General features: G+C 51.1%; 1 protein-coding gene across 6 annotated transcripts in view; it reads right to left on the minus strand.

The window, feature by feature from the left end:
* Positions 1–7,471: 7,471 nt before the first annotated feature.
* The window catches only part of C11H6orf89 (chromosome 11 C6orf89 homolog), a 31,253-nt gene continuing 26,151 nt past the window's right edge, over positions 7,472–12,573 (minus strand). For all 6 annotated transcript variants that reach the window (XM_051153412.1, XM_051153413.1, XM_051153416.1 and 3 more), the window contains 2 exons: positions 10,540–10,663; positions 7,472–7,641 (listed from right to left, as the gene is read on the minus strand). In XM_051153412.1, the coding sequence (XP_051009369.1) occupies positions 7,547–7,641; positions 10,540–10,663 (219 nt within the window). In that variant the 3' untranslated portion in view covers positions 7,472–7,546. The remainder of the gene's footprint in view (positions 7,642–10,539; positions 10,664–12,573) is intronic.

The raw sequence follows: 12,573 nt of genomic DNA on the forward strand, positions 1-12,573 counted from the left end.
GCTACACACAGAGAAACCCTGTCTCGAAAAACAAACAAACAAAAATTAAGTACTTGACTGTAGATCTAGCAATTATATTTCCAAGTGAACTGAAAACGTGTCCCCATAAAGCAGCACACAGCACATTCTAGATTTACAACTGTTCAAACCTAGAAGCAACTAAGAATGCCTGCCAGGGGATGAGTCGGGAAGCCGCGAGAGGACGCGAGCCGTCAGACCAAGACGTGGACAGTCGTGTCTGTGTTTGAAAGCTACCTACTGTACGGCGATGCTACCACAGGGCACTCTGCGATAGGCTAGCCTATGAGGATAGCCTGTTGGGGAGGGGATGACTCCAGGAGCCAGGGAGTGGGGAGGATGGATAGCTAGATCTGACCAGTAAATAGAAAACTACTGCGTGTGCCAGGTGTGCCGATGCAGGCCTGGAGTCCCAGCAGAGGTCAAGGCAGGCAATCTCTGTGATTTAGAGGGCAGCCTCATCTACATAGCGAGTTTCAGGAAAGCCAGGACTATGTAGAGAGACCTTGTCTCAAAACCAACAACAGAAATCCCAACCTACTGCATGCAATACTATCATGATGTGCATGCCACATGCTTGTTCAAGCCATACAGTGTAGGATAGTAAGGGTCAAGTGAAGCTAGGGCAGCAGCCAGTAGGCTGCAGGTGGTAGTGACAGGCCAGCACAGCCTCCTCCTCGTCAGGACACTGGGGTGAGGGAAGGCTGTGCGTGGTAGAGGAGGGTGTGCATCTGTTGGCACTCCCTGTCTTCACTTGATTTTGCTGTGAACCTAAAGGCTGCTCTAAAAGTTTATGAAAGCCAGAACCTCAGCCTGGAATCCCAATGGCCCAGTAGACGTGAGCACAGCAGGTGAGGATGGGAAGTGACGCTGGGGGTGGGGGCGAGGGGAGGAGGCAAATGGAGAGACGACGACGGCTGTGGCAGCTTGCTGGACAACTGGTGTGGAAGGAAGTACACAGTCACAAGCCAGCGATGAAGAGACTGTACAGCAGTGGGGCTGGATTCCTCACAATGGGGTCCTGATCAGTAGAGGATGAGAGAGAAGAGTGGCAGCCAGGGTCACTGTGGATATGGTACAGGAGAGGGCTTCAGAGCATCAGGGATGAGCTCTGGGCACTGGGGTACCCAGGGCCAGCCTTGGGAGAGCTGTGCACTGAGGGGAGCCCTCTCTGGGCAATTTGTGCAGAAGACAGAGTAAGTGCGAGGGTAGAGCAAAGGGAAGGCCATGCTTCCTCAGGTCCTAGAGATAGAGGCAAGGCCTAGTGGTGAGGGTGAGCACCTGAGGGAGGGTGGAAGGAGAGAGTGGGGGCTGTCAAGTCACTCTCCAGTGCTCTCAAGGGCTAAGATTAACACAGAAAACAGGCTACCTCACATCCCTTCAACTTGAACCAAATGCTAACTGGGGGCAGAGGTGTTCCATGTTTAATTCTGAGCAGGCAGATCAGTTATGACTATGGGGTGCAATGACTTCTGAAATGCAAACATTAGAGTGGTAATGACCAGTAACGTCCGTTTTATACAAATAAATACTTAGCACAGGCTGCTCAAGTGTACGATGTGACAGTCGCTCTGCAGGCCATGGCTCACGGCACAGCTGGAGAAACCAGGTATATCCACACCGCAAAGTATCAACCGCGAGAAAGAGCGAGAGGGATCCGTGCTAGCAGCCTGTGGGGAACCCCGTGGGGAGCTGAGCGCTGTAAGGCACAGGGTGCCCCAGGAAGATTCTGAGGGGCTGGTGGTGGGGCTCACCTGGCAAATATGAAGCCTTGGGTTTCATCCCAGGTATCTTCATACCTGAATTAACCCCAGTACCTGAAAGTGGGGGCAGGAGCTTTGAAGTTGAAGATCATTTTTTAGCTACATGAAGAGTTCAAGGCCAGCCTGGGCTACATGAGACCCCTGCTTCAGAATCCATATATGATAAAGCAATACGCCCCTGCCCCCATCCTTATGGTCAGAGCCCGTGAAGGAACTATGAGAAGATGCACAGTGGAGCATGGCTGTGTGCGCACATTAGCAGGGGAAGCAGTAGGGGGAGAGGATGATGTGGGGAAGAGGGAAAAGGACGAAGTAAGTAATAAGATGAATTGATGGCCTTGGAGCTGGGCGTGGTGGTGTGTCGCTATAATCTCAGCACTTGGGAGCCAGACACAGGTAGAGCTTTGTGAGTTAGAGACCAGCCTACATAGTAAGTTCCAGGCCAGCCAGGACCACATAAAGACCTGGTCTCCAAACAACAACAACAAAGAGAGAGAAAAAATATGGCCTGCCCTGCTATACATTTATATATAAAAGAACTCATGATATATAATATATATGTATACATATATGTTTGTGTGTGTGTATATATACACACACATGCACACAAGCACACAATGACTTGACTTAACTTAAAGCCACTTTGAGCTAACAGTGCCACCTGAGCCAGCAGGGGACTTGGGGGCCTCCACTTGTGCCACTGTGAGTGGGGTAACCTAAGGGCTTGTGGTCACAAAAGGTTCTGTGTGGCTGCCTGGTAAGGACAAAGCAATCTTGTCTCATTTGAATTTTGAGTAAAAAGTGCAAGGACAAGGGAGGGAGGGCTCAAAGCACTGGGACTCTGGCCTTCTGGGTTAGCACATGAGAAGCCCTGGGCAAAGGCTGCAGGAGGAGCCAGGGCTGTGAGTACAAGTGCAGCCCTAGGAGAGAGAGACAGAGGAGCAAAGCCAGTCAGACGCCCCTAGGGAGAGTGTCACAGACCTGCTTCAAGAGCCTGCTCACTATCCACCTCCTGGGGAAAAGAGAAAATGGGAAAATTAAAGGACACCGAGAACGGGATAGTCTTCACCAAGCCATATACACACTTTTAATTGCAAAACTTGAGTTTACACCCATTCTCTGCCTTCCTGTGTCCACGGCCTATATGCAACTATATGCAACCACTCCTGTGGCTAGACCCGGTGACTGCCTCCCTCCTCACACCTTGATTTCCTAGACTGCATTGGTCCCTGAGGACAAGACAGCAGGAACAGGCTGTGCTTTGAGCATCCCTGGCTACCTTGTGCCTTTCCCCCCTGCTTTGGGCATCTGTCACTGCTCTTTCCATAGGAGACAGGGAGGGAGGGGTAAAGGCCACTGTTAGCTCCTTTCTGAGGAGAACTACGGGAAGATGTGGAGGGATGCTGCCTTGGTGAGAGAGGCTTCTCTGGAAATGCCCGTGTCCACTGGGTCCTGCACCGAGTGCAGCGTGAGGGAGGGACACGGGAGAGTCAGGATGGCTGCCCAGCAGGACCCCACCCCACAGTGGCTATGCTGGAATGAAGTAAAGCTTGGTGCAAAGCAGATGTTCTGACTCCCCAATTTGTTTGAAACTCAAAACGCAGTGGGTGGGGCCCCTTTCTCTGCAGGGTGCTGGCAGCTGAGGCTCTTGGACTAGTGACCACTGTCTGACTGACAGGCACCGAGCGGAGGCGAAAGGGTCCCTGCTTGGTTACACAACATTCTTTCACCCCAGTTTGCTTCTAGAGTCTGGACATTCCAGTCTCTAGAGGGAGGAAAACGGCAGATGGATTTAGCACTAATGCTGAAATTATGCAGGGCAAGGAAACCAGACACTGAGGGGCCTGGACAGCCGACAAACTGGCTAGAGGGCTTCTCCAGAGCTCAGAACCTGGAAGTCATATGGTGCCCAGGCAAGATGGCTGCCTGTCCATCAGATGAACACCTGTCCATCTCCCTGCTACACTTTTCTGGAGACTAGGTGAGGGCAGGTCGCTGGCCCAGAGCCTTGTTCATTTGCTGCACAGCTGTCTCCATAAGCACTTACTGCTTCCTCGCCGACATGCATGGATTCTGAAGCACCACAGTAAAAGCACAACGCCTCGTCACTGGCTGTGAGCTGGGTGAACTCCCTTCTCCTGACAGCCTGGCCTCAGCTCGGCAAGGAGACACTGACACTTGAAGAGTTGCTGTGGAACACATCCACACCACAGGGACAAGGCTGAGGTCACCTGTGGGGAAGGAACGTGATAACTGGCTTTTGAAGCAACAGTTCCTACACTGAGGCCTCTGCTGGGTTTTGGAAGAAGAGACTAGAAAACCAAGAACTGAAAAACAAGTGATGCAACTCCAAAGGGACCCACAGCTGGAACTGGACACACATCTGGAAATGCAGTGATGGGAAAATGGCTGGATGCAATTGTGCTTCAGCTACATGCTGTGAAAAATAAGCTTTCAAATGGGAGGCGCACAGGGAAAGGATTTTTATCAAGATTGTATGATGAAATCTCTCTCCAGCATGTCGTCCCCATGGAACTCCTGTTTTGCTGACCTTCCCAGTCATAGTCTCCCACCCCTGCGGAACAAGGCCAAGAAGGGCACTCTTCCTGGGTGCAGCTGCCTGCCCACCTGCCAGCAGCTTCCTGTTCTAGCTTCAGTTTCCTTTCTTGTGAAATGGGGATCCGCCCTGACTTCGCAGGACCATGTGATGGTTGAAGAACAGAATGTGTGTCTCGAGATGCACCGGAGGCTAGAGTGACTTGGGATGTTACTCTTTTAGAAAACAGACTCTGCAACCCTGGCACTTGGGAGGCACAGACAGGCAGAGCTCTGTGAGTTGATGCCAGCTTGCTCTACATAGTAAGCTCCAGGCCAGGCAGGGCTATGTAGGGAGATCCTGTCTCAAAGGAACAAATAAACCACACCACCCCCGAACTGGCTCGGAATTGCACCAAATTGGTGGATTCTAATCTCCCAAATCATTGTTTGTCACTCCCTCTCCTCCTTAATAAGATGCAGAGTGGGGTGAGGGCAAGCCCTGCCTCTTCCACTGGCTACAACAGCTGTGGTGTCTATTCAGGAGCTGATTGCTTAAGCAGCGGCCACATGGATTCACACATGGCTTCAAACAGGCTCAGAATATTTGTCTCCTCAGAGAGCTGATTCTAAAGCCTGACTCCCACAGGCAAATGAACCCAGGCCACACACACAGAGGTCACCATGTCACTGCCTAGTAAACACTTCATAAACTTGTGGGCAATGCCATCTTTCTGGAGTCTCCCTGCTAGTTCCCATGGACACTTGAGGTGTCCTGCCCTTCCCAATGCCAGTTCCTCATCTTGTCAGCACCCCCCCCCCCCCGCCTTCCTTTCCAGGCATGCAGAGGGGCCTCAGTCTGCTGGAGAAAGCCCACTGGTAGCCCTCGGCCCTTCCTGAAGAGCGGAGAATGTTGCCTTTACCCCACTCTTGCGAGTATGTGGTCAAGACTCAGCTGAAACTCCCCTCACCCCTCCCCCCAAGCCTGGTCTGGTCTCTGATCCTTCTCTGTGGAATTTCTGAGCGGCCTGGGAAGGTCAGGGCTTCTGAGGTGCCCCCCAAGGCCAACATAGGCAGGGCTTTCTTAGTTTTCAGGTTTTGAGTTTAAACATGGAGTCAAACTGGGAAAGGCACAAGGTGAATCCCAGACTGCGACAGTGGCTCTGCACTTCACCTCTGAGCCTGCTCTCAGAGCCCTCTGGTTAATCCCAAGGATCGAGTTTCAGTGGCCAGGCCCAGGGCATCAGAGCAAGGACACTGGCAGCTCAGAGCTGGCCTCTACATGGTCCTCTGACTTACAACCTCTGAAGTCCTAACTGCTTAGCAGCGGGGCTTCTGTGTGTGCAAAGGTTTGTTTTTCCTCCATCAGCCACACAAAGGGTCCATTCTTTCAGGAAAAGCTCCCCAGGTGCAGTTCCTACTTGAGCCTGAGGAGGCTCTGAGCCATTCCACCCTGAGCTCTGTGAAGGCTTGCCTTTCATAAGCCCACAAAGCACCTCCCGCCGAGCCCTCTTTGGCTAGCCCCACTCGTGCTCCATTGCTGTTCATGAGACACACGGGAATGAGGGCCTAGGAGAAGGTACAGGCCCCTCAGGAGTGGAGAGGACCCCACAGAGGGCCACAGTTTCCTTCCATTACCACTGGCTGCCTTGGCCTATACAGGCCTACTGTGCAGCCATCTGACTGCTGTATGTGGAACCAGACGCCACTCAGCTTGGCTTTTCTTCATCTGTGCCAGGCAGCATCAGAGGCCAACTACCTAATCATGTCAATAAAGGACTAATAAGAGGGTGTAGTGGTGCACACTTTTAATTTCAGCACTTCGGAAGTAGAGACAGGTAGATCTATCTGTGAGTTTGAGGCCAGCCTGACCTAAATGAGTCCGAGGCTAGCCAGAGCTGCACAGCAAGACCCTATCTAAAAAAGAACAAAACAAGAGGGCAGAGGGAGCAAAAGGAGCATCCTTGTCTGCACTGTTTGATGAGGACACCCAAAAAGCACTTGGGAGAGCAATAGCACAGCAGATCACTAGTTAGGATAATCCCATATCCATACCCTGACAAAACCAGCATCTCACCTTGCCTCAGGGTACAAAAACAGGCGCCATGGTGGGGCCAAGCACCGCTGGGAGCTGCACTTTGGCTCTACAGCTCCTCCCTCTACCACATTACATCGACATTACCTCAGCATGAGTCTGCTGACAGTACCTCTGTAGAAAGTCAGGCCTAAAGATCAAACTCAGGGAGGTGCCCTGTCTCCCTCAGGCCAGTTATTCTAACTTATTCTTTCTGAAGGGGGTGGGGCGCAGTAGCAGCTGACAAAGGCTCTGCTGCCTTAGCAATGAGGGTGCTGGCCAGCTAGGGGAGGCTGAACTTCTGAGAAACCCATGTGGTGGGCAGTCGGGGAGGGGCTCAGGATTTAGTCAGATTTACAATTGTGAGCCAGGCCCCAGCATCCATTACAAAACTCCAGGAACCATGGACATTATGAAAGAGGCACACTTTGCTTCCTCTAGGTGATGTTAAGGGCTAAACCCAGGGCTCACACATGCTAGGCAAACAGTCTACCACTGAGCTAACCCTAGATCTAGGAGGTACTTTTTCTTGGGATGTGGGAGGTTGAGACAGGGTCTCACTATGTAACCCTTGGCAAACCTAGGGTTTGCCACTATGCAGACCAGGCTAGCCTACAACTCATAAAGATAAGGGTGGGCCTGCCTCCCGAGTGCTGGGAAGCAAAGGTGTACGCCACCAACCCAGCTGTGGTAGCAGGCACTTTTAAAAATGAAATTCTGGCCATCTGATCCTCCCAACACTGGTTCTAAATTCATTCTCCTTGTCAAACCGTGATGATTTTTAAAGTTAGTCATGGCTTTCCCACAAAGCATAGAGTGATGTGGCCAGAAGAGTTGACAAACAGATGCGACCTGGGGAAGGATGTGGTGTCAGGGCCTACTGCTGCCCTCCACTGCCAAGAAGGCAGCAGAGGAACCATGTCCACACCCACGGAGGGAGCCAGCAGCATTCACCAGAGGCCTGGGGGACCACAAACGTGGGCAGTCTCTGAGGAATCTAGGGCTAGGCCCAAGCCTCTGTCTCCAGCATACAGCTGACAGCCAGGGCATCCAGGACAGGTAACTAAGCAACCAGCCCGTGGAAAGTGTTTCAGTGTTTTATTCCCCGCTCCCCACTCTCTTCAGCCTGGTTTTCAGCTCTTCAAGCAGTTGTTTCCTACAGTTCTGAGAGAGTGGTTCCATCGCAGATGACCAAAGGCTGGACCCCTCTGGCTACAATGTGGACCTTCCAGTGGGCAGCACCGGCATAGCCTTGGAGGAAACAGCAACAGGGAAGCAGTGAACGTCAGGGTGTGGACACTGTGGGCAGAGCCATGGGTCTGCAGTCCAGCTGCTCTTGCAGATGGCGTGCATCTTGCTCTGACGGTCTCTGGGCTCTTTGAACCTTAAGGAAAGATTCCTTGCTCTCCCTAGTTTGCTGACCTGGCATTCAAAGAGACACTCCGAATACAGACATTTTCTCCCCACCATTTTTTCTGGGTAACTGAATCACATTTTGTCTGGTCTCAAAGGCAGCTTGATTTAGATGAGGGGGAAAGCACTAGCCATCCTTCTTTTCGCTTCTGCAGAAGTGGAACATGTATGATAGTTTCCTGCCATGTAGCCTAGGCTGACCTCAAGCTTGACATCCTCCTGCCTCAGCCTCTTTTTGTTTTGTTTTGTTCGTTTTGTTTTTGTTTTTGAAGACAGGGTTTCTCTATGTAATAGCCTTGGCTGTCCTTAAACTCAGAGATCCGCCTGCCTCTGCCTCCCGAGTGCTGGAATTAAAGGTGTGCATCACCAGGCTGAGCTCCCAGCTCTGCCGCCTGATGTTAAGGTTTCAGGTGTGTGTCGCTGTGCCCAGGACTGGCTTTACCTTTCACTTTTTAGCAAGGCAGGGTGGGTTGTATGGGGAACACGAGGCTATTTCTAAGATGACTTTACTATAGCACACACAGATAAACTGAAATCAGCATTTCCCAATACAGGCTCTGTAAACACTGTCCTGAAGGGATTCGGAAGAAAGTGGCTCTCATGGCTCACCCACAACTTCTCAGAGGCTCTGCATAGCGTGCCCACTGGCTGTTGAGAGGGCTGTATATCCAGCCATGAAGACAGCTGCTTCCAAAGTCCTGACTCAGGAAGGCTATTGCCAGGACCTCCTTGGATGCTTCTGTCTCCACCCCGGGGTCATGAGTGATGTGAAGAACTGTTCAGAGAACTCAGACCCAGATGATGTGAGAGGGTGAGGAGGATGCCTTGCCACTCCTGCGCAGCACTGAGCCTGTGCCTTAGAGCGCTGCCCTGCGTGTGGAGCGCGCTGGGTTTCTTGCTGTGTTCCTAGCATGGGTGAGGCTGAGGTGCAAAGACTTTGGGTTTTAGGCCAGCCAGACCTCATCTCAAAAAGACCAAAAATAAGTTAAGTAAATGAAGAGATGCATAAAAGCGGCAGCTGGGGGCGGTGGCACATACTTGGAATGCTAGCATTACTCGAGGCAGAGGGACTACTGCAAGTCTGCAGCCAGCTTAGGCTGCACAATGATGTCTAGGCCAGCCAGAACTACACAGCGACTCTGTCTCAAACAACTGTAATTAAAAGCATCTCAGCCAACTTTTTCTTTTAAACATAATCCAAGACTAAACAGTCTCAATGGGTGCATCTAGAATCTGAAGGCGGACTCCTGTCTAGACACTGACCATTACCTGCTGGCTGAGGAATGGTCACACGCTCTTGCTAGGACTGTGCCATGACAGTTGATGCTGTGCTCGACACTTGTCATCCTTGATAATGTCTTCACCCCAGAATTCCTAGTGATCTAAAATTCCTCCCCTCTACCTCCAGGTTAAACAACGTTGGTAAAAAAAAATAAAATAAAAATAAAGATGAATCATAGAGCAGGCTTCTCCCAGGGCAGCTCTCAAGAGTCCTAAGTGGCCATGGTACCTCCCCCCCCCCCCCCCCCCCCCGCCACATTACTCTTCCTCACCAACAGATCTGACTCCATCTGCAGCAGTGGTGCCACAGCCTCCATCCCCCACCACCCCAGGCTTGCGCTGCCCCTCCTCTGTGCCTGCGTGTAGCTGGCCATTTGGGCTCTCCCAGCCAGGAGACTGCTCTGTGCTTTAGGCTGCTTTTGCTTATCAGTGCTTGCTTGGCAGCTGCTAGACGCCTCTTCATTGCAAACTCTATAACTGTATTCTGGATGTTTGTGGGAACCGGAAATCTATATTTGGGGAAATTTAAGGTGCTTCTATAGTTGGTCTGAACAATGGTATTTGTAAAAGACAAGACTGAGAGACCTGTGCAAGTATGACACAAATTTCAAACCCTGTTTTCCGTAATAGCCACCTTCAACGTGCGGTCATTCCACCACAGGAAATAGGGCCTCCTGTTTCCATGCACACTCCTACTTTCCCATCTCGCATGGCTGGGCCACACCAGCTGGATCTCATCATTACTGCTCAGTTGTGCCATTCTTACGCCCATCCCTAAACTAAAACAAAGGCTCTGGGCGTGGAGCTACACTTGGCACAGCGCCAGCTCCTGGCCCTCACTAGGTGAGAGCTTTCCAGGCATCTTGGGACTTCTGGTGGCCAATGGTAAAAAGACCCAACTGGAAGCTGGCAGCCTAGCAGGGGCTGCAGACCTTACCAGGCCTTGTAAGGCAACACAGATAGGGCAGAGTGGCATTTGCTGCGCCCCCTGCTTCTGCCCGAGAGGCCTCCTGTCAACTGGCTGACTTTGGAATAGAGTCTGAGGCTACACGGTGGGAAACAGGGTGGCTGTGGGACGGACATAGGAGGCTCCCCCTTGTGATGGTGGCCCTTCACTTCATACTGTCTTATTTACACAACAGGTATAAAGGCTTCCTCTGACCTTGCCTTGGCTCTGCCCTGGCTGACCTTTGTCAGGCAGAGACTTGAGGTTGCTGCCCTGATGGTGGGGCACTTCCTCATCTATAAAGTGATGCATTATTTTAAACAGCGTCCAGAATCCCTTCTAAGTTCAAGTAGCCATGACAAGAGACATCATCATGCGCAAGCCCGTTCGTGCCCCCATCTCCCCACGCTGCCTTATCTGTTCTCCTTTTAAGCACTGACTCTGCTAATACAAAGCTACTTTTAATTCATCTGGACAGAGCCTTCTAGAAGGCAGTGTCTGACACTTACCAATATCCCCAGGCTCTATGGGCATGGCCACCGACTGACAGTGTCTCCGGCACTGGAAGGGCGGGATGAGCTGCAGCATGGCCTCCCCGCTGCCAACAGCAAACAGGTCATGTACCTTATGCATCTGGGGTAAAGTGGGTACAAGAGAAAGAAAAGACTGGATGGTCAGCAGACAGAATCCTTCACACGGATGGCCTTGCTCTACTGAGACAGGCTCTGTCTGTCTTGGAACTCTATGCTCATCAGGCTGGCCTTGAACTCACACACATCCACCTCCTCTGCCTCCTGAGTGCTGAGATTAAGGGCGTACACCAAAATGCCTGGCCTTACAAATGGTCTTTAGTTTCCTAGCAGGCTGAACAATGAGGAAAAACATGACCCATAACAACAATTTTTACAAATATGACCAGAAGACAAAACAAACTAGTTTCTCCTAATCATGTTATCTCCTGCAACTCAGACCAGAGCAAAATCTCTTCTATGGGTTATTTATTTTTAATATTTTTATCTTATTATCTATATGTCTATGTGTGGGTACTCTTTTTTAAAAGATTTATTTATTTATTACATATACAGGGTTCTGCCTGCATATATGCCTGAACTCCAGAAGAGGACAGCAGAACTCACTTTAGATAGTTGTAAGCCACCGTGTGGTTGCTGGAACTTGAACTCAGAACCTCTAGAAGAGCAGACAGTGCTCTTAACCTCTGAGCCACCTGGTCAACCTCCTTTGTTTCCTCCCCCCAAAATAGGGTTTCTTTATGTGTATATCCCTGGCTGTCTTGGACTTGCTTTGTAGACCAGGTCAGTCTCGAACTCACAGAGATCTACCTGCCTCTGCCTCCTAAGTGCTGGAATTAAAGGCATGTGCCACCATGCCCAGCATGTGTGGGTACTCTTGGAAGCCAAAGAGGAAGCCAGAATCCTTGGAGCTGGAGTCATAGGAGTTGTGAGCTGCCTGCTGTGGGTGCTGGGAATTGAACCTCGGTTTCCTGCAAGAGCAGAGGTGTTCAGAACCACTGAGCCTCTCCACAGCCACCTGTGGGTTCTTTTCTTTTCTTTCTTTCTTTCTTTTTTTTTTTGTTTTGTTTTTTGGTTTTTTGAGACAAGGTTTCTCTGTGTAGTCTTGGCTGTCCTGGACTCGCTTAGTCCTGACTCGCCTGGTCACAGCAATCCACCTGCCTCTGCTTCCCGAGTGCTGGGATTAAAGGCGTGCGCCCCCACGCCCGGCTTCGCCTGTGGGTTCTTAAGGAGAACTGTGTGATATGCTGCTTTGTGCCCTGCAGTCTTGAAAGGAGGCCCATAAGACCACAGCCAGGTAGGTGCAGCCCTTGCTCACAGGCTCAGAGGCTCAGGCTGTGCCCTTCATGCCCAGGATGGAAAGAAGACTGAGCGACGCCCTAGGCAACAGGGCTCTGTGACGACCAGACCCTTCTTCTTCTCTATCCCAGACTGCTCTGGGATACTGGGCCTCGGCTTTACCAGGGCCTAGGGACCGGGAGGAGGACAGCAGGGTGGAGTAGTAAGGCCTGGTGGAAGGAAAGTTGGGGCCAGGGTGCGGATACACATACTCTAAGAAGTCAGGCTCTCAGGATCCCTCCTCTGGGGCCACTCCTTCCTCAAAACACACCCTCAAGAGGACTTCGATAACCGTCTGAATGGCTGCATTTATTCTTCTGGCTGGATTCTCCTGTATTCAGCAAGCTGATGAAATTCACTTCAGTATTCAAGTGGGAAAATCAAGATAAGGCCCTCGCCCAGAAATCTATCATATTTATGAAAATGAGATCATACTGGGGCCCCAAGTTCTAGCAGAACACAGCAGGCCAAACCAGCGAAGTCTGAGGTGAGAGCCCAGCCCTTCTCCATGCTGCAGGCAGGCGTCCTTACTTCCACATAAAGTGGGTTTTATAGGCTTTTAAATTCCTTCAAGACAGTTCAGCAAGTTTGGAACAAATGAGGAGGCTGCAAACACAAACCAGAGCTGGTAGAGGCTACAGGTGGGAAACTTTATCCCTTTAATTATTTGAATCA

This window comes from Acomys russatus, chromosome 11, assembly GCF_903995435.1.
Source record: "Acomys russatus chromosome 11, mAcoRus1.1, whole genome shotgun sequence".
NCBI classification, from domain to species: Eukaryota; Metazoa; Chordata; class Mammalia; order Rodentia; family Muridae; genus Acomys; species Acomys russatus.